At 44.6% G+C, this 20903-nt stretch overlaps 5 protein-coding genes and 1 non-coding gene across 7 annotated transcripts; 4 read left to right on the forward strand and 2 right to left on the reverse strand.

Moving 5' to 3' along the window:
• Positions 1-209: 209 nt before the first annotated feature.
• Hrb27C (Heterogeneous nuclear ribonucleoprotein at 27C) lies at positions 210-6559 on the reverse strand. Of its 2 annotated transcripts, none has more exons than XM_017076920.4 (3): positions 6397-6559; positions 3638-4408; positions 210-3140 (listed from the first exon to the last, which is right to left on the reverse strand). In XM_017076920.4, exons 2-3 carry the CDS (start codon positions 4130-4132, stop codon positions 2370-2372), a joined length of 1266 nt encoding a protein of 421 aa, XP_016932409.1. In that variant the 5' UTR covers positions 4133-4408; positions 6397-6559; the 3' UTR covers positions 210-2369. The 2 variants fall into 2 exon arrangements, with proteins under 2 accessions (XP_016932409.1, XP_016932417.1); XM_017076928.4 differs by having other exon boundaries at positions 3638-4404; positions 6397-6554.
• Positions 6560-7185: 626 nt separating this feature from the next.
• Positions 7186-13769, forward strand: x16 (x16 splicing factor). Its single transcript, XM_017081645.4, has 2 exons — positions 7186-7906; positions 12707-13769. The coding sequence occupies exons 1-2, from the start codon at positions 7476-7478 to the stop codon at positions 13062-13064; spliced, it is 789 nt and encodes a 262-aa protein (XP_016937134.3). The 5' UTR covers positions 7186-7475; the 3' UTR covers positions 13065-13769.
• nop5 (nop5 ribonucleoprotein) lies at positions 8792-10794 on the forward strand. Its single transcript, XM_017076908.4, has 2 exons — positions 8792-10182; positions 10360-10794. Exons 1-2 carry the CDS (start codon positions 8912-8914, stop codon positions 10622-10624), a joined length of 1536 nt encoding a protein of 511 aa, XP_016932397.1. The 5' UTR covers positions 8792-8911; the 3' UTR covers positions 10625-10794.
• LOC118876850 (small nucleolar RNA SNORD53/SNORD92) lies at positions 10221-10293 on the forward strand. The gene has a single exon (XR_005013789.1). It is a non-coding gene; the product is annotated as a small nucleolar RNA SNORD53/SNORD92 (small nucleolar RNA).
• A 410-nt stretch (positions 13770-14179) lies between the features above and the next one.
• On the forward strand, positions 14180-17180 carry Wee1 (Wee1 kinase). Its single transcript, XM_017088812.4, has 5 exons — positions 14180-14848; positions 15211-15547; positions 15605-16309; positions 16424-16557; positions 16632-17180. The coding sequence occupies exons 1-5, from the start codon at positions 14353-14355 to the stop codon at positions 16781-16783; spliced, it is 1824 nt and encodes a 607-aa protein (XP_016944301.3). The 5' UTR covers positions 14180-14352; the 3' UTR covers positions 16784-17180.
• A 69-nt stretch (positions 17181-17249) lies between these two features.
• Rat1 (5'-3' exoribonuclease 2 Rat1) lies at positions 17250-20764 on the reverse strand. Its single transcript, XM_017088799.4, has one exon. It carries the CDS (start codon positions 20656-20658, stop codon positions 17944-17946), a length of 2715 nt encoding a protein of 904 aa, XP_016944288.2. The 5' UTR covers positions 20659-20764; the 3' UTR covers positions 17250-17943.
• Between the last annotated feature and the right edge of the window lie 139 nt (positions 20765-20903).

Consider the following 20903-nt stretch of genomic DNA (forward strand, 5'->3'; position numbering starts at 1 on the left):
ATAAAATGTAAGCATATGTATTTGTAATTTAAACGAAATTAAATTAGGAATTTATATCTGTAGGATTTGTTTTGTTGTAGTAGAGTACAAATTATACGAAGAACACTAAGCAATAAATCACCGAAAAATAAAGTAAAGTATTTGTATTGTATATTGTAATTAAACGTATGTATTGTAAGTTGATTTGTTGTAAATAAACAAATTAAAAATTAGTGTATGGTATTTTAATAGAAAAAATTACTTCATATTTTATAATATATGTGTATGGTAAATGTATTAGCATATAATATGTATGTTTCTCATTTTGTTTTTGTTGGTTTTTTTCCATCTTTTCGTTTTTGTAATAATAAATTGTAAAATCGCAATCATATAATCATCATTAAAATAGTTTACTTTCATCTTGTTTTACACACGGTGCACGCTCGTTTAAGTGAGCGTGCAGAGTAGTTAAGAGTAAATATGTATAAGTAATTAAAGATATATATATGTTATGTTCATAATCAATTAAAGTTCTTCTCTTCCTTTTTCTTTCCTTTCTTTTACTTTTACTTTTCCTTTCCTCATTCATTTCCTTTTACCCTTCTCTCTCTCTCTCTTTTTCTGTCTCGCTTCTGATCTTGTTGTTGGTGTTGTTGGTTTAAAATGGGGTTAAGTGTGAGTGGGTGTGCGTGTTGATGGTGTTGTTTTTTGCTGACTGATGTTGTTGTAGTGCACACTTTTAGCTGTTTGTTGTCGTTGGTTGTTGGTGTTGTTCCTGCTGTGGTTCTTGCTGTTGTTGTTGTTGTTCTTGTTGTCTGCTTGGCAAACGATGAAAATTTGAAAAAAATGTGCAACGCAACTCTAAGCATCGTATTTTGTAACTTGTTTAACTTGTCCTATTCTCTCTGCCTGCCTCCCTTTTACTTTTTTTGTTTAACTCTGTACTCTTTTTACTCTTTCATTAACTGTAGCTTTAAATTTACGTTTCCTTTTGCTCTTTTTTTACTCTTTTTTCCTTTTTTGTTTCCTTCTATATATACTCGTTATATATATATTTATATATTGTATATAAGTATGTATGTATATAGTTTTTATGTATATTGGTTAAGAGTGTGTGTGTGTTTGTTTTGTTGGTTTCCATATCCATTATAATCAATCATCATATCATGCTGCTGCTGCTTGGCTTCTTCACTTCGCTTTAACTAAATAATAAATCCAACGCACTATATAATTCTAGTTTCAAGTTCAACTTTCGCTTAGATGTAAACGACCACGTACGCTTATTAATTAGGTTTCTTTATATATGTAGTTTAACTTTTAGCTAGTTTTTGTTTTGTTTACTTTAAATGGTAAATTTTTAATTTTGTAACGTATCTTTCCCAAGTCAGTGCCGCCCCTTTTCGCCACCACACCCTCGCATCCAGCGACCCCATTAGCCGATAAAACAGTTGCTGATTAGATTCGTCCATTGGCTGGAAACAACTATGTTAAAAACAAAAGCCAACTCTCGCGGCCCCATTCAATAGTGAGTCACAAAGGCTAAGGCAAGCGAAGAGTTCTCAGAAAAGACTTATATCCAAAGTCGTTTCCTTCTCAAACCCTCACTAAACCTTGTCGCCCGATCTAGAAAGCGGGTGGTGGCGAAAGCAGATCGGATACCGACGTGCTTTTGCTTTAAAATGTACAATTTCGAATTTGTATTTACTAATTTTAGTAATTAAGGGGATCTTTACTTGTTTACTCTTTAAATAAAATTATAAGTTCTTATTTTCTTTGTGTTTGTTGTTGGTATTTCGCACTCTATTCTTGACCTTCTTGTGTCTAATTAGCTAAACTTTATACTTGTAAATCATTACGTTTAAATCTTCACATTTCTATTTTGTTTGTTTGTTGTTAATGCCATGTATCATATGTTTCTACGGGTTTTAGTTGGTTGGGAAGTTCTCGTTAGTTGATTCTGGCTGTTTGGTTGGTGAGTTTGGGATACAGGAGAATGCTTGTTGTGGTGTGTGGTGTGGTGTTGTTTATGAGGCGCATGAAAGAAATAATGTTCTCTTGTCTGAATGGGTGAGTGTTGGGTGCTGATGTTTCGCCTATGAATTACATACTCGCTGCTATAGAACATACATGTATATCTATGAATCTGACTTGTCGCTAGGTATTCTCGTGTTAAATTTGTTTCGCTTTAAATAATAGTTGTACAAGAGTTTTAAATATTAATTTCAACAACTGATCTGATCTGAAATAAAAACGAACAGACGACGCTTTAGCTTACAATTACCACCATCTTTTCTGTCTTCTTCATCATTCGCCGAGGACGACGCCGACGACGACATGTTGCTCTGCTCTGCTACTCCTACTCCTACTCCTCCTCCACTCGATTCTCCGCCTTAGACAGCCTGAGAGGTTGCATACGGTGGCTGCGTGGAGCTATCGTTGCCATACGCTGACCGCGGTCCAGCTCCGTAGTTGGAGGCGCCCTCCTGCTTCACGTAGTTACTGTAGTCGTAGTCATAGCCCGAGCCATAGCCGCCGTAGTCGTACTCAGAGCCGGACTTGGAGGCCGAGTTGCCGGGTCCGGTTCGAGGCATGCCGCCAACGGGTCCGGTGGTCGAGGGACCGCCCGCCGCCCAGGTCTGGGCACGTGAGTACATGTCCGTGGCGGTGCCGGCTCCGGCTCCTGGTGCCCCAGTGGGTCCAGCAGAGTTGGGTGGCATATTCCACGAGTTCCAGCTGCCGCCGCCCGATGGTCCTGAGGGAGCTCCGGTCGACGTCGAGTTGTACATGTCATAGCCGCCATAGCCCTGCGTCTGCTGCGGTCCAGCGTAGTTCGACCACTGCGGTGGTGGTCCCTGGGGTCCTGGTGGAGCTCCCCAGCCCTGGTACGATCCTGGGCCACTGTTGCCGTAGCCGTACTGCTGCTGCTGCGGCGATGTTCCCCAGCCCTGGTAGCCAGGCATCATGTTCGGCGCGCCAATGGGCATATTCAGTGGTGGTCCACCCATCTGGCCATTCTGGCCCTGCATCATGTTGATGGGAGCGTGGTGCGGTCCCCAGTGGCTGCACTCGTTGCCCAGCTTGCCATAGGCGCCGCCCACAGTGCTGTTGTTGGAGTTCTGACCGCCAGATCCGTCACGAGGCTCGGCCTTCTTGATCTCGACCTGAGGGGCGTTCAATAATGATTAATAGTTGCGCTACAAATAGTTTTACGCTAAAATTACATTGCACTTAGATCTAGTACAGATAGTGGACAAAAAGACAGGAACCCGTTAAATTCTTTACTCCAGTTTTCTAAAAACTTGTATGGATCATTAATTAAATAAACAAAATCTATTTAAATTCATGAATGATTCAAGATAAACTTAAAATTCAAGTAGATGTGATATTATTCTTTGCAAAATTGACACCTATTACACTGTCTTTCCAAAGATTCTGGGAAGATTTACGCAATGTGAAAAGAAAAAGTAGAACGCAGATCATGTATTTTATCACACTTTGAACGAAAACGTTGGAACCAGTTTTGATTTTTGAAGGAAATTGTAATAAAAACAAAATTGTAATACTTATTTAAACAGATTGATCAATGATCGGAGATTCTGTGATATTTTTAAAGGTAAAAGGTAACTATGATTAACAAAAATTGTCGGCAATCACCCACCTGCTTGCCATTCAGATTGATGTACCGCTCGTTGGTCACGTGCTCGACGGAGGACTCCTCCTCGAAAGAGAGGAAACCGAAGCCGCGGGACTTCTTCTTCTCCTGGTCGTACATGATGACCACTTCGGTGACCTTGCCGTAGCGGCCAAAGAAGGTGCGCAGATCGGTCTCAGTGACGTTCGAGGGCAGGCCGCCCAGGAAGACCTTGTAGCCGCCGCCCTTCTTCGGTTTCTGCAGGGTGCGCGGATTGCACGGCTTGGGGTCGATGGTGCGGCCGTCGAGCGTGTGCGGTCCGTTCGCCAGCACGTGGTTGACGTTGGTGGGATCGGCAAAGGTCACGAAGCCAAAGCCGCGAGACCTGCCGCTCTCGTTGTTCTTCATCACCACGCAGTCGATGATGTCCCCGAAGCGGCAGAAGTAGCGCGACAGGTTCTCCTGCGTCGTCTCCCAGGACAGGCCGCCCACAAACAGTTTGCCCCTCTCATCCTCTTCCATGATGTTGTTCTGGTTGTGGTTGTGAGCTATGGCGCCGGGTAGGTTCTCAATAATTGACGTAATCTTGACGCTGTTTATTAACACGGGGTGCAAAAGAAATTAACTTGTTGGTTGCCTTTGTTTTTTTTTTGGGGGGAGCACTTTTTTTAATTTTTACACTGTTGCGCTGGTAGTTTTTATGTGGTTTTGTATGAATCTTAGGTTGGTTTAAACGTTGCCAAAGTTCTTTTCCTTCAAAACAATTAAACAAAAGCCACGACGTTCACACGTAACTTTCTATCGTAACGATGATACCGATGTAGTTGGTTGTTTTTGTTCGCAGGCACATGGAAAGATACAGATAGAATAAAAGAAATCTGGTTAGTCAAATCTGGTTACACAGAGAGAAAACAGAATATCAGTGTGGAGCCTACACATTTATTAATTACAATTATGACCTCTGGGTTATATTAAAATTAAAATAGAAAATTGGAATAAACCTGGTTTTGTTATCGAAACACAGAGTTCAAATGTCACCTCTATAGATATTATTATTTATCTTTTCTAGCTAGAAATTCGTTATCATATCGTGGCAATTTTTCTCCCAGTGCAAAGATCTTGGGTGCGAATGGGTGGAAACGACCAGATGACAAAAACACACACGCACGCAGTGAAAGAGAGCCAAATAGTAGGCATAGTAATTATGAAAGGCGCAGGTAGGCAGAAAATGAGAAAAAGCGGCAGAAGCAACCGGCCGGTACACACACACACACACACTCAGCCAAAGACATTCCACAGTAAATGTGTGTGATTGTCGGCCGTCTAACTGCTTTTTGTACACGTTCACAAGTTTGCTGCTCCTCCCCTCCACACCAATCCCCACTCTCTCTTCCTCATCTTTCACTTGCTTTTACACGGCTACGTGAAAGTATTGTTTTCTTTTCGCTGTGTCACGAGCGGATTTGTTGTTGTTGTAACAAAGTCCCCAGCCTCACTCACACCCACACACGCTCACGCCGTCTATCAATGAGAACAACGAACTTATTTCCAAGGTGAAAAGAGAGCTGTCGCCGGTTCACCACATTTGCGCGCCATTTGCCAGGGGATTCCAGGCTATAGCCAGATGTGGGCCAAGTAAACACATTCACACAAATATATTTCAAAAGTCTTGGGTGCGATTGGCAACCGAAAACTGGATTTAAATGCACTTATTTATCAAGTAAACCCTGTTTTAATTCACTCACAGCTCTCTCGCAGACATTTTGCCCATTAACAAGTGAAAAACATGTGGCAACGCCATGTGTGACGTGAACGCGAATGGAAAGCGAAAAGCAAACGTACCAAAAACCAATGCCCTCAAATAAATGTTAATTCCTTCGAAAGAAAAAACAAACAATTCTTTTTAACTTTTCCTCCAGCTTGAACCGATTACTTTTTCTCCCTTCTGGCGGAGTACTCGCGACTGAACTGAATGAATCGCACCGAGAGTGTGTGGGAAATTCACCACGGCAGAGGCAACGAAGAAAAAAAAAACAAAATGGAAGACGTGCCTGATGAAAAAAATGCTACAACAAAGAAATCTCAATGTTTTTGGCTCTCGATTCTTAGAAAATGGAACAAACACATTTCACTTCATTTTTACTCTATTTTCTTTATTTTAGTCGATGCAGGTTATTTAGCACGACCATCACACCAAGCCACTAACGAATGCACAGGTCACGCCGGGTTCACTTTTTACATTTCTCACCCAAGGGAACGGGGAAATGTTGGCGAAATTAACCAAGATTTCTACTACGCAATTTTACAAATTTCGCACGATTTTTGTATTTTGCACCGCAATCTGCTGCTGTGTGTTAGTGCATGAGTTGGCCGTACGTGTGCGCGTTTGAGCGTGTGTGTGCGCGAATGGCCGCCGAGCGTTCCGCAGTGGTGTGCGTGTGCGTTGGTGTGGTGTTATACATAGCATTTTTTCGTATGTATGTATAAAAATATGAAATTTTCCACTTTGATGGGTGGAAATAGAGTGCCGAAAGAGGCAGGGAAAAGCGCTGAAAATTGCACAGACCTCCGTTTGGCAAGAAAAAAGGAAAAGCAGAGGAAACAATTGAAACGTTTCGAACAAATTTTAGCCCACACACACACCAACACATTCGCACGGCGAGCAATGGCAGCTGCGTCAGGTATTCAGGCGTTTTTTTTTTTGGAAAGGAAAGGCTAGTCAGGCATTTTGTTAAAGCACCGTAATTGTTATGTAAATGCGATTTTCAGTCGCTTTCCATTCTTACCGTTTGTGCCAAGTGTTCGTCTGTGGTTTTTTAAAGATTTCGCACTGCAAATTCACTAAATTTAAGTGTTTTTTCCTTAAAAAACTAGCTTATAAATAATTGTATGATTTTGATGCATACGATATTATAACCTAACTTATATGATAAATCGCCGCCACGTTTAATGCTGTGTGACCGCCGCTCGCGAGAAAAAATACCACAGGTATTTTAGGTGTACTAATCCGTTGCCGTACAAAATACTGAATATACCGAAAGTTTTAAATTATTTTTAAAATCAACGTAATCTTTAAGAACTCGGCATTAATATTAGGAACGTGTGCATGGCTAGGCTCTTTAAAAATGTTTATAGAAATACGATTTCTTACTCAATGGAGCTCTTGATGTCTTCATATTTGTAGTTCCTATATGAATTCCTGACAAATCTGTTTCAGATTTTTATATTGGGTTGAATATTTGTCACCACTGAAATTTCGAATTCAATGTTAAATACTCTAAAAAAATTAAAATTTGGTGAACTTAATAAAATGTAAAGATTAAAACCAATTTAAAATTAATGAAATTCTTCATTTTATTTACCAATTTATTTTATTAAAACACATGGAATGCCGTTGTACTAAATTAAAAGAGATCGCAAGTTTTTTAATGATAAAAATACAAAAATGGGTCTGCGAGCTGGTCTGCTATTTATTTGCCGACCCTGCCGTACAGCGTTGCCAGACCCTCCTGTTATAAGAGGACCGTCAACCATCGAGTGGGCATAACGTTTGGTATATTTTTTTGCAAGCCCCCGGTTTCTTTTAACGGACCGCCCGCGGTCACTCTGTTTGCTACCCGGTAAAAAATGAGTTTTGCGCTGTATTAAATAGAAAATAAACATACAAATTCGCAATTGCCGGACGCGTTGAGTGATTAAAAGCGTTCGCCAGTGCGCGTTTGACCCAGCGAGCTCCCCAGGAAGGCGAGGGCAAGTGAATTCAATCCCATCATCGATTTTTTCTGCGCTGCTGCTGCAGTGCTGCCACATTAACACAGTTGAGCCAGGAGAAAAGCCAAACCAAATAAAACAAACAGATATCGAAATGTCGCGCCATCCGAGCGATAGGAAGGTGTACGTGGGCGATCTGGGCAACAATGCCCGCAAAAACGATCTAGAATATGTGTTTGGGGCGTACGGCAGTCTGCGCAGCGTCTGGATTGCCCGCAATCCGCCGGGCTTTGCCTTCGTTGAGTTCGAGAGTGCCCGCGATGCGGCGGATGCTGTGCGCGGCCTGGACGGACGGACGGTGTGCGGACGCCGTGCCCGTGTGGAATTGTCCACCGGAAAGTACGCCAGATCAGGCGGCGGTGGAGGTGGAGGAGGAGGCGGTGGCGGCGGAGGAGGACTTGGTGGACGCGACCGTGGTGGTGGTGGCGGCGGCGGCGGTCGTGGCGACGATAAGTGCTACGAGTGCGGCGGACGCGGCCATTTCGCACGCCACTGCCGCGAAAGGAAAGCCAGGCAGCGACGCAGGTAAGCGCATTTAGTATTCGCAATCGCCATTTCCCTTTTTTCATTCATTGCCAAAAAGTTCTTCCTTTTTGTAACATGGCGAGTGATTCGCATACATATATATCTTCATACATATGTATGTGTGTGTATGCCCATGCAAAAATGTTGAGTTTGTTTGGCCCGTGGTGAATATTTAGGTGGCGGAAAACAGCGCTGTAAGGGGCGAACACCCAAGCCCTGTTAACCCCAACAGCGTGCCGTTAGCCGCGAAGTGTGCTGTTGGGCGCAGCGGGTAGTGCTGTACCTTAACAGCACGCACACGTGCTCGAGCAGTATACCTATTACCCCTTATAGGTAAGGGTATATGAATTTTAAATGACTGTTATTTTTAAATAATTATTTTATTAATTTTTAAATATTTAATTAAAATTAAAAAAAAAAATTTAAATATTTTTAATTAATTAATTAATGTGTATTATGAATTGTTTGTACTGTGTTTTGTTAACAGATTTGCACTTTGCAGTTTTATCTTTATTTTCTAAAACTTGTTTTTAACGTCTTAAAATTTACCGGCCTTTAAATACAATTTTAAATGAACGGGCTTAATGTCGCTAATCTATAATTTGCGTGTTCGAAATAACACAAGTTAAAGTTATATATTTAACAAACGTGCAATAAATTGAAAGCCATACTAAAATACAAATAAGATAACGCCGAGTTCGAAATATGAAAAAACGCAGAAATCTTACTGTGTTTCAGACAAGGGTATCGGACAGTCGGTAATTTGTCCTACCTTTTACCATTCCCCGCGCTTTAATGTTCGTGGTGAATTTTCTACAGTGGTGCTGTTAAGCGCAAACGGAGTGGCAACGCCGACCAACGAAGGCACACGTGCTTGCGTTCATTTTGGATTTTTCTTTTACACGCGGCATACGGAAAAGAAGGTTAAGTTGCTGCTGGCTGCCGAGTGTTTCACTGGTTTTAAATTGAATTAAAATTAAAACTAAATGAGCAGAGTGTGACGCAATGTTTGTGCTCTACGAAACGCCGGCGGGCTACGCGATTTTCAAGCTGCTGGACGAGAAGAAGCTGGAGCAGGTGGACAATCTGTACCTCGAGTTCGAGACTCCGGAGAAGGCCAACAAGCTGCTGAAGCTGAAGCACTTTGAGAAATTCAATGACACCACAGAGGCGCTGGCCGCTGCAACGGCGGCGGTGGAGGGCAAGGTGGCCAAGCCGCTAAAGAAGACCCTTAAGAAAATCCTCGTCGACGATGTGCAGTCGTCTCTGTTGGTGGCCGATGCCAAACTGGGCACCGCCATCAAGGACAAGCTGTCGGTGCAGTGTGTCTACAACACTGGCGTCCAGGAGCTAATGCGCTGCATCCGCCAGCAGGCGGACAGCCTGCTCGGCGGTCTGCCCAAGCGGGAGATGACCGCCATGGCCCTGGGTCTCGCCCACTCCCTGTCGCGCTACAAGCTCAAGTTCTCGCCCGACAAGATCGACACTATGATTGTGCAGGCCCAATGCCTGCTGGATGACCTGGACAAGGAGCTGAACAACTACATGATGCGTGCCCGCGAGTGGTACGGCTGGCACTTCCCCGAGCTGGGCAAGATCATCACCGACAACATTGCCTTCGTGAAGACCATCAAGTTGGTGGGTACCAGGGACAACATGGCGGCGAGCGATCTGTCCGACATTCTGCCCGAAGATGTGGAGGAGAAGGTTAAGGAGGCGGCTGAAATCTCGATGGGCACAGAAATCTCCGAGGAGGATGTTCTGAACATTCAGTGCCTCTGCGACGAGATCATATCGATCAACGATTACCGCGTTCACTTGTACGACTACTTGAAGGCCAGAATGATGGCCATGGCTCCAAATTTGACGGTACTTGTGGGTGATACAGTGGGCGCTCGGCTGATTGCCCATGCCGGTTCGCTGATCAACCTGGCCAAGCATCCCTCGTCCACCGTGCAAATCCTGGGCGCCGAAAAGGCCCTCTTCCGTGCACTGAAGACCAAGAAGGATACGCCAAAGTATGGTTTGATCTATCACGCCCAGTTGGTGGGACAGGCCAGCCAGAAGAACAAGGGCAAGATGTCGCGTTCGCTGGCCGCCAAGGCGTCGCTGGCCACGCGAGTGGATGCCTTCGGCGAGGAGGCCACCTTCGAGCTGGGTGCGGCGCACAAGGTGAAGCTAGAGTCGCGTCTGCGACTGCTGGAGGAGGGTAACCTGCGCAAACTCTCTGGCACCGGCAAGGCCAAGGCCAAGTTCGAGAAGTACCAGGCCAAGAGGTGGGTTATAGTAGTCAATTATATAAGAGTATACCGATTTCCAGTGATGATACCCAAAAGGTTTCGCATATATCCGATTACGATGACGATAAACCTTGGCTGTCTGAGCGAAATTGCGTTTACCACCATGTCATTGTTAGTTTGTTCTGTTTATTAATCTATTCATTGATTTTTCAGTGAGGTGTTCACCTACCAACCAGAGGCCGACAACACCTTGAACGTCAAGAAGCGCAAGCACTCCGAGGCGGAGCAGACTCCTGTTAAGAAGGAGGAGGTTAAGGAGGAGGAAGAGGCTGCCGAGGAGGAGGTCAAGTCCGAGAAGAAGAAGAAAAAGAAGAAGAAGCAGAAGGATGAGGAGGCCGTTGAGGAGGCGGCAGCGCCTGAGCCCGAGGACGTGCCAACGCCAGCCAAGAAAAAGAAAAAGTCAAAGCACCAGGAGTAGTTTCTCCACCTTGACTAGTTGTAGGTCTTAAGTCTTAGTATCCTAGGTTACCTTACTGTAAAGTATAGGATTTTACAATTACCAACAAGATTAAAGTTTCTGTTGTACATTAGAAATAAAATGTAATATTTGCAAAAAAAAAATATAAAATGATTGAGTTCTTCGGGAAATATTCGTGTTGATTTTCTAGTACTGATTGTCTATTTTCTCTAACCAACTGTATTAGATTAAATCGATTTGTTCTTTTGCAAAAGTAATCCCGAACAATGGTTTAAATTGGTGGTATTGCTGATATCTCTTTAAGCGAAATTCATGGAAATTATGTCTAACGCACATTTCTTTCATATTTCGACCAAAGAGATTTATGTAACAGCCCCCCGAATATAATCTTTATATTTTAAATTATCTTTGTTCTTTCTTACATTAATATCTGTATTCAGCGCAATATTGGCACAACATAATAATGAAAAATTAGAAAATCATTTCAATATAAGAGAATGATAACCAAATTAAACACAAAATTAAATTCCTTTGAAGCCTGAACCACTTTTTATAGATCCTTAACTTTAGTACCTACTAAGATGTATTTTTAAACATTCAGTTCTTGTCCGCAAAAGCCTTGCAACATTTGTTAGAAGCAGCTCCAAACCTTGGAGGCCAATCTGTCACTCTCCGCGTGGCAAGAAGTTCGATTGACTGCGGTAAAGAGGCCAATGAAGCAGAAAGTTTTTACGTCAGCCCCAGAGGTTTGCTTGCATCATGACGCCAGGCATTTTGAGCATTTTGTGGTCGGTCCACCATCGAGTGCTATATAAAAGCCAATGTAACTGGTGCCAGTCGAACGAGAAAACGATGCGAGATGCATGGTCATCTGAAGCTGCTGCTGGTCCTGGGACTCTTGCTGACCTACGCGGCAGCCAAAAAGAAGGAGTCATCGTCATCCGAGGAGGAGGAAGGTGGCGACAAGTATGAGAAGAAAAAGTTTGGTGACGAGGAGCACAAGGGTGAGCACGGCCACAAGGAGCACAAGGAGTGGGAGGAGGACGAGAAGAAGCACCACGAGCTGGAGGATCACGAGCACCATCATGGCGACAAAGGATCGAAGAAGAAGAAGCACTACGATGAGAAGGACGAGCACGGTGAAAAGCATGAACACGGCTCCCACAAGAAGGGCGGCAAGCATCATCACAAAAAAAAGCACAAGAAGGGCCACAAGGAATTGGAATATCACAAGAAGTTCATGAAGGATGAGTATAAAAAGGAGAAGAAGTTCTACGACGACGAGCACAAGGGTGGCCATCACAAGAAGTACGGAAAGGAGCACCATCACCATGCCGAGGAGCATGGCGAGCACAAGAAGGGCGAAAAGCATGAGGGCGGCAAAAAGAAGGGCCACAAGAAGCACAACGGTCACTACAAGAAGGGCCACCACGACGAGGACCACAAGAAGTACAAGAAGGAGCACAAGCACGGTGACAGCTACGAGGAGAAAAAGGAGCACGGCGAGAAGGGCTCCAAGAAGCACGGCCACAAACACTACAAGAAGAAGGGCGGCAAGCATTGAGAAGGAAAAGGGTCGCCTATGGTCTAAAATTAAGATAAATGTGATGTTTGTAATAGATGTGACATTAAAACTGGGCAAGGTTGTAACAGTATTTACTTAATGTTGTTCTATAGTTCTTCTTTAATGTTGTTTCGTACGATTAAAGTACAATCTCCAATACAAAATTCGTACCCTAGCGGATCAGAGGGTATATTTCCGTTTTTAAGATGGATGTACCTTATAAAACCCCAACAATTACTTTACTTCGGGGAAAACTATATAGATTTATGACTAAGTGGGCGGTTTCCTCTTTACATGTTCTATTAATCTTTTTGTTGTTGCTGCTAGTCATTTAAGTCATGCTGTTTCTTATCTATCTTATTCAAAGAAAACTAAAATGATTATATAGTCGGTTGAACCTAATTAATACTATATAATATCCATTCCAAATCGGTATTCTATCTTTATCAACATTGAATTCTTGTTATTCAATTGTACAAACCTATTGCTAATGACGATCTCTCTCTTTCCTATTACAGAAGCAACTCGTTCAGCAGATCTCGCAGCACATCCCGTCGCAGGCGCACTCGCTCCAAGTCCGGCACCCGATCCCGCAGTCGCTCCGCCGGCTCGGTGGGACGCCGCTCTGGCCGCTCGAACGGACGGGACGAGAATGGATCGGCGTCGCGCTACAGCGACCATGAGCGCAATGGCAGTGGGGCGGTAGACTCCCCTCCTCCTCCAAAACGTCGCTATGAGGATGAGGACGAGGATAGGGCCAGGGCATCGCCGCGGTCACGTTCACGATCTCGCTCGGCGTCGCCGGCGGTGCGCCGAGGATCGCCGCCCAGGCGTCGCGGCGACTCGTCCGCCTCACGGTCCGTTTCCAGGGACTAGCGACACCGAACGGATGCAGACACAGCCCGGCGTCCGAAGATGAGGGCCTGAACTGCAACCCCTGATGAATCCGGCAAAGTGGGGGACACCAACCACACACTGGAATCTTCCCCTCATTCCCAAAACAAAAACAAAAAAGCAACAACCTCACATGTAACAAGACAGATTCCCAAATACTTTTTCATACAGTATCCATCTACGGTTTAGTTGTCCAGAACCATATTAGTTAAGGGTTTTAATTTATAGTGGAACTCAAGTTTGCATATTTGGGTATTCTTATGTTCCAACAGAACAACAACAACAAAAAAACAGAAACAACAACAAGCACATGCAGATGCAGAACAAGTAAGAGCGCTTCGGAGAATCATTTGACGGAAAGAAAGATAAGATATAGAAATGGATCGGCAGCAGCAGATTATCGATCTAGTCAAGTTTGCTATGTAAATTGATTTGCCTTGGATTTTTTTTGCTAACCCTGGAATTATACTCGAATGTGCAGGAGACGATGCATCGCTACCATTTTCATGTCAATTCTACACATTTTTCAAATTACATTACTCAATACACTTGATTATTCGACTCCAAAACTCTGTATGATGTGTTTCAATATTCGTAATAATTAAGTCTTGCAGAAGTGCATAATAATTATTCATACATTGATGTCGTAGTTAAGTATTAAACAAATACATATGTATGGATTCTTGAGATGTGTGTTTGAATTATATAGCAAATGCGCTGAACACTAAAATACACAAATATTCAATCAATAAATTAAATGCCAAAAAATTGGTCTTGCGTTTGAATTGGGCGGGCATGGATAAGTGGAACTTTAATTAGTCTGGCAACTCTACCTTGGTATTTTTGTTGCCCCATATTAAGTTGGTATATATTTGTGGTTTTTGCTTTGAACTCTGTCTGGTGATAAATAAAATATACTCTCTTCAATAGAGCAACCATTAGCGCTGATAGGCTTTTAAATTTGGAACAAACAAATTTTAATTTTTTTACGCAGCTCTAACGATTGCTCCAAACACCAAAACTGATTCGATCCGGCAACTCCGCATGGCCATTTTTAGTATTTTTTTAAAATTTCAGTCTGGTATATTCTGGCGCTTCGGATACGCCACACTATTCTTCTTCGCATTCCTTCAGTTCAATATTGTTTTGTGTTTTGTTTTGCCTTTTTTACCCAACGCTTCCTATTTTCTGCCCTTCGGTTCGATACAAATAGTTGTGAAATATCCGGAAAAGTAAATCGCCTTCCACCGCGGGCAGCGAGACACCTACAATGGCTTTCCGCCAGCCGGAGCATGAGATGAGCGTCACCTCGCTCGATTCGAGCGTCGAGCTGCGATCGCGATCACCGTCGCCGCAGCTCTTCAATCCGCGCAAGCTTCGCTTCGCCGACGACGACTTTGACAAGGACCCGCCCGAAGGAGCGAGTCCGCATCATCCCCTCCACCAGCATCAGCGGCAGAAGCTATCCTCCGGCGAGGAGCATCATCTGGGCAGCAAGGACGATGTCGGCGACGGGGACGTGTCCATGTCGCCTCCGTGCCAGAAGGTGCGAGCCCTGCGCCTCTTCAGCACCCCGGCCACCCCAAAGACCATCCTGCAGAAGTCGACGACGCAGTGCAGCAATCATCTGTCGGCGGCAGCAGCGGCAGTGAACGCCACCCGGCGCAGCGAGGAGCTCTTCCGCGAGCGTCCGCGATCCCTGCCCCTGCACAACCGCAAACTGCCCACCCAGGACACGGCAAATGTGAATCCCTTCACACCAGACAGTGAGTTTATGTTCCCACATTCATTCACTCCGTTATTATAAACCCAATAGATAACGTTGTTTCTGTGTAAATAGCTTATATCAGGATGTTAGTTCTCCTCCATAGTCAATAATGAATCCCCCACGCCACAGAACTTCTTTCTAAACATTGGATTTGCCAGTTTGTGGTCCCTCCAGTTCATAAAAAGATATCTTATTCACTTAATCACTCATTATTACACAGAAACCATTCGCTCTCTACAGAGATATCAAGTCATATGGTCCTTTAAGAAAAAGAACTTATTGTATTTAATGTTAATAACAAACCTACCATGTTATTAGAAACCTAATCTTATTAGCAAAATAATCACTTACTTCTTTTAGGTCTCCTCGCTCACAATAAGAAGCGTTGTCGCACGCAATTTGGACGCGAAAACCTCAACCTGAATGTGAATGCTATGCAAAAGTATTTGCTCAGCGATGCCTGCGACGATGATGCGACAGAGGAGGCGGGCGACTCACTGCGCGAGATCCACCAGCAGGCTCCCAAGCGGCTGGCCCTGCACGACACGAACATCAGTCGCTTCAAGCGGGAGTTCATGCAGGTCAACGTGATCGGCGTGGGCGAGTTCGGTGTGGTGTTCCAGTGCGTCAATCGACTAGATGGGTGCATCTACGCGATCAAGAAAAGTAAGAAGCCGGTGGCAGGCAGCTCTTTTGAGTAAGTATTTATCAGTTGCTTAGATTGAGCTTCAAATAATCATTACATTCCTTGCAGAAAGAGAGCCCTGAACGAGGTTTGGGCCCATGCTGTTCTGGGCAAGCACGATAACGTGGTTAGGTACTACTCCGCTTGGGCGGAGGACGATCACATGCTGATACAGAACGAGTTCTGCGACGGGGGCAGTTTGCATGCGCGGATCCAGGATCATTTCTTGGGCGAAGCCGATCTGAAGATTGTGCTCATGCATGTGATCGAGGGCCTGCGCTACATCCATTCCAATGACCTGGTGCACATGGATCTAAAGCCGGAGAACATATTCTCCACTATGAATCCGAATGCCCATAAGCTGGCCGAGGAGCAGTCGCAGCAGACCAAAGACGACGATGGCATGGACAGCGTCTACGAGGAACTACGCCATTCGGAAAACCTGGTAACGTACAAAATCGGCGACCTGGGCCATGTGACTTCCGTTAAAGAGCCCCATGTCGAAGAGGGCGACTGCCGATATCTGTCCAAGGAGGTCCTTCAGGAGGACTACTCGAATCTCTTCAAGGCCGACATCTTTTCGCTGGGCATCACGCTCTTCGAGGTGGCGGGCGGTGGTCCGCTTCCTAAGAATGGACCCGAGTGGCACAATCTGCGAAATGGCATGGTACCGGTCCTGCCAAGTCTCAGCAGAGACTTCAACGAACTGATAGCCCAGATGATGCACCCAAATCCCGACAAGAGGCCCACTTCGCAGTCTATATTCAACCATCCGTAAGTTAAATAAATTTGAATTTATTATTAGAGTCAGCTTCTTGTCTTATACTTTTTCGATCCTATAAAGTATATACATTTGTGATCAGCCTAACTTACTTACTCACTTTGCAGAATTCTGAGTGCCGTCGACTCCAAGAGCAAGCTGCAGCTCGGTCTGGAGCTGACCGTCGAGAAGCGCAAGAACGAGATTCTAATGAACAAGCTGAGAGAGGCCAAAAAACAAATTAAACTACTCGAGCAAAGGGGTAAGATGACATTTTTTTTTAAAGGAATTGAAGTTTTTTGAGTACTAATATATTTTTTTGTCTTATTTTCTTAGTCAACCTCCTGGCGGTGACCAACAATCCGGATAGTCTGGATGGGCAGCGATGCCTTCGTTCCTTCACGCGACGCATGCGCACGCCGTTCTCCAGCCATGGCAAGTTCGATGGCATATCCGATCGCAACAAGAACATTATCACCAATATCTGATAAGCTCGCACCTCATACCGAACCGATAGCCAAACTCTTCCGAATCGAACGTGAACTAAGCTCACATTGTGTTACCTCTTAAGCGTATATTCATATAATCGATATATATTTTGTAGTTTCCGCTTCACTAGATCCTTACCTTCAACCTCATTTAACACTTGTGTTTCACGCTCGTGGATTAAGAAGCATTCGTAATATAATATATATATTTTTCAAGCTCAGTGAACTTTTCTTCGTAGAGAAAGCACGATCGTTTTAAGAAAAGGCCCCCGTAAGTTTTAAGAATACCACTTAGCTGTAATGAGTATTGTTTTCGAAATTAAAATATTTATTATGTTACATGGAAATCGATATAATAACATTCCATTCGTTAAATATAGCGAATGCTATTCCATAATTCCGTTTTTTTCTTTTATTGATAACTTGGGCTTATAGAGAATCTAATAAACAAAAGATTTGAGCAAAGTTTTGGAAAAGCATCGGAAAAATCTTTATTAAAAATATCAAATTAGGTAATCAAAATTGGCAATTTTGGCTGCATAAGTAATAAACACATTTCGAGGCATCACAATTATATGAAATGCACACTGAGGATTTTAAGGTATAAAATATACTTATGATTTTAATATCTTAGTTGGAAAGCTCTACAAAATATAATAATTCGTTGGTATAAGTGATATGTGAAAAATATATACCAACTAAACAGTTAATGAACTGATAATTTAATTGAAAATTGTTTGTTTTGTGTTTGCTAAAATTTATATTGCATCTTTGTTAAGTGTAATGCGATCTTTGAATATGTAATAACAATATCTTTAATTTCATATCTGTCAGTTTATGAATTCATATCTCTCATGCAGTCATTGGAATACCATTTTAACATTGTAATTTGACTTATTTTCATTGAGGCACTGATACTAGATGTTGGATGTAAACTGTTTTGGTGAAGAATGCAAAAAAGGTATTGCTGCTTGATTTGACCTCTACAACTAAATTTATCGTTTTGAAGAAAAACTTGTTCATTGAAAAAATGCCTTGGCATCAGTTTGTCTGAAAATCCTTAACGACTATTTTTTGTTTTTATTAAAGTATTTTGTAAAAAATGAACTCGGATTATACTTTTAAGAACTGCTACATATTAAATTGTATGTATGGTCTACTTAGAATCTCCTATAGTTCTGGTTCTGGTTCTGTTGCCTGTTACCGCCCTGTTGCTGGTAGTTGTTATTCCTTGGACCATTGTAGTTGTTATAGTTGCGCTGCTGATTGGAATTATCCTGGTTGAATCTCTGATTGTGGCCATATTGCTGTCGGTTATTGTAGTTATTGTTGCCTTGATATCCGCCACCCTGATGCTGCTGCTGCTGGTTGTAGTTGTTATTGTAGTTGTAGTTATAGTTGCGGCTGTTGTTCTGATAGCCCTGTGCCTGACTTCCTCCGCCCTGGTTGTAGCCACCTCCTTGGCCGTAACCTCCTCCACCCTGAGCGTTTCTAACTCCGGCATTCAGCATACGATGACCGCTGTCCGGAACGTAGGCCCTGGTCAAATGGCTATTGAAACCGATGACAGGACGATGCTTTTGACCAGTCTGTTCGTTGGGCAGCACCTGTGGCGGATCCACGGCGTTTTCCAAACGCTTTGCCTCGAAGATGTAATCATCATCGTACTCCGGATCCTTGAAGGTGGTCGTCACAGTCGTGTTTTCATTGATGTCCGAGAGTCCGGAGATCGGTGACCTCAGAATGCCGCTGATGGCAGTGTTTAGCTCGGTCTTTCCCAATGTGCCTCGCATTCCGTCAAAGGAGATGGCTTTGCACACACTCTCATCAGATTTATCGCTTATTTTCTTTACCTTCTTGAAGTGCGGACTCTCGTTACTGATGTACAGGTAATTGTCGCCCCGCTTGTTGCGCTTGACCTCCTCTCCCGTCAGTTGATCATAGTAGGGAACCAACGCCTTGAAGAGCCGCTTCTCATCTACGAAGGGCAGCAGGGCCACTCCCTGCCAGGCGAACTTCTTGCCATTTAGATCGATCTTGAAGTCCTCGGGATAGAAGTCAATGATCGGCGACTCCGGATTGGACATGAGCTGTGCCCAAGGTTCGGGCACGTGCGAGCTACTGGCTGCCGGAAAGACACCCATCAGTTGCTCCAGAGGATTGAAAGGTTTTGTGCCCTTTTCAAAAATGGTGGACAGGCCCTGGATGTTAACGAAATCCGATGCGAATGGTGCATAGTGGTATGGGAAATACCAGTTCCAGGAGGCACAGCCCTGATAGTAGTACTTCAGCACCCAGCACAATCCCCGGACGTACTGCAGGGCTACGGCGTAGCGGAACTGCTGGTTTCCCGGCGCCACATCGAACTTGGACTCGTAGTAGCGGTCCTTAAATCCATCCTCCCACAATCTCACCTCGTCGTTGTTCTCCTCCTCATCTTCGTCATCCAAATCGGCCTGGTCACTTGTCCGCTTTCTGTTCCGAAGGGCAGCTGCTTCCTCCTTGTAGTTGCCAATACTCTTTTGCTGACTGTTTGGTCCCACGGCGCTGGCCCCGAACGCCGACTGATCTAGAGACCTGTGGTCCTGATTCCTTTCCTGCCTTTTGCGCGCCTTGTCCCTGGCCTTGAACTGTTCCTCGCGTCGCTGGCGACTCTTGAAGATCTGGTCCTCGGCATTGCCCAAATCCGTCATTATCAGTTGCACCCTGTCCAGATTGACATCCCCCGAGTCGGTGAGGTAGCCCTTCGTCTTGTAGACGCACTTCTTGTACAGCTCCACGAGCCGATCAACTGCACCCTCTCGGATCTCAAGGCTGGGAAGATGGGGCAGAAAATCGTTGCCCACAAAGAAGCACATGAACACCCAATCGTCCAAGGCGCGTTCAAAGCTGTACTCGAAGGGGAGGCTCGGCATCTCGAGCGTCTGCTTCAGGTACTCTCGCAACACGCTCAGCCGCACAAAGATGAACTTCACCTCGGCGCCGATGGGAACATCGGGCTTGAAGTTGGCGCCCGTCGGAGCCGTGGCTCCCAGCCCTACGCACTTGTCCATCTCGTGGCCAAACCCGTTGCAGATGTCGCAAGGACGCGGCTTATTCGGCAGAAACTCCTCCCGAATGATAGTAAAGTTGGGCTCGTGGGTTGCCAAACCCAACATGATGAGATCGGCATCGGCTCCGCACAGGACGTGTTGCGTGTTGGGATCATGATCCGGCTGGGCACGCTGCTTGCGGATATAGTCCATGATCTTGTGCTCACCCTCGCCGGGTACATTGGCGTCCGAGAGTATCACCTTTATGCCCTTCCAGGCCGGGTTGTTATTCAGCCGATCGTGGACGTAATAGTGCAGGCACTTGCTCAACCGGTCCATGAACGGGGTGCCCGGCGTAATGCAGTTGGAGTCGAAGTGCTCGCCCTTCTCCTTCTCCGGCGGCAGCTTGCAGCCGCGGCTCAACAGCTCCTCGCGGATCCGTTCGATCTCCAGCCGCTTCTCGGTGGTCTCCTTGGCCGCCCGAAAGCGACGCGACCGCTGCTGGTTCATCTTGGCACGCGGAGCCACCCCGTCAATGGCCATGTACAGCAGCTTTCGCGGTCGCACGATTCCGAACAGGCGGTCAATGCAGTCGAAGATGGCCACCATCATCTCGTCCTCGTTCTTCGGCGCCGGTTTGTCCTCCGGATGCGTACACGGATGAATGATGCCGTTCATGTCCAGGTAGAGGTTGTCGAACTCTATCCCATTCGGATTCGGCTTTGTCGCGTCCTCATAAATATTGCGCCCGGTGTCCGGATCAACCTGCTTGTTCTCGTTGCACTCGATAATAACACTCGGGTACTTCCGGCTCAACCAGCGAAAGAATGCTGGAACTCCCATTTTTAGGTCGGTTTTAACTTTATTGAGTCGTTAGTTTCAGTCAAACTCCAGTTTTCTTCGCTTTTTTCAACTACAATTAAAGCATGGGTCCAGTTAGTAGGACCATAAATACAAAATATACCTAAAAAAATACTAAACAATTTTAGGGTTGCTGCCTATAATTCTTTTTAATTTTAAAATTTGTAAATATTTAATTTATCGATTTTTTCTTGGTATTCCACAAGCATAATTTGTGTTTTGAACCA

This window comes from Drosophila suzukii, chromosome 2L, assembly GCF_043229965.1.
Source record: "Drosophila suzukii chromosome 2L, CBGP_Dsuzu_IsoJpt1.0, whole genome shotgun sequence".
Taxonomy (NCBI): Eukaryota; Metazoa; Arthropoda; class Insecta; order Diptera; family Drosophilidae; genus Drosophila; species Drosophila suzukii.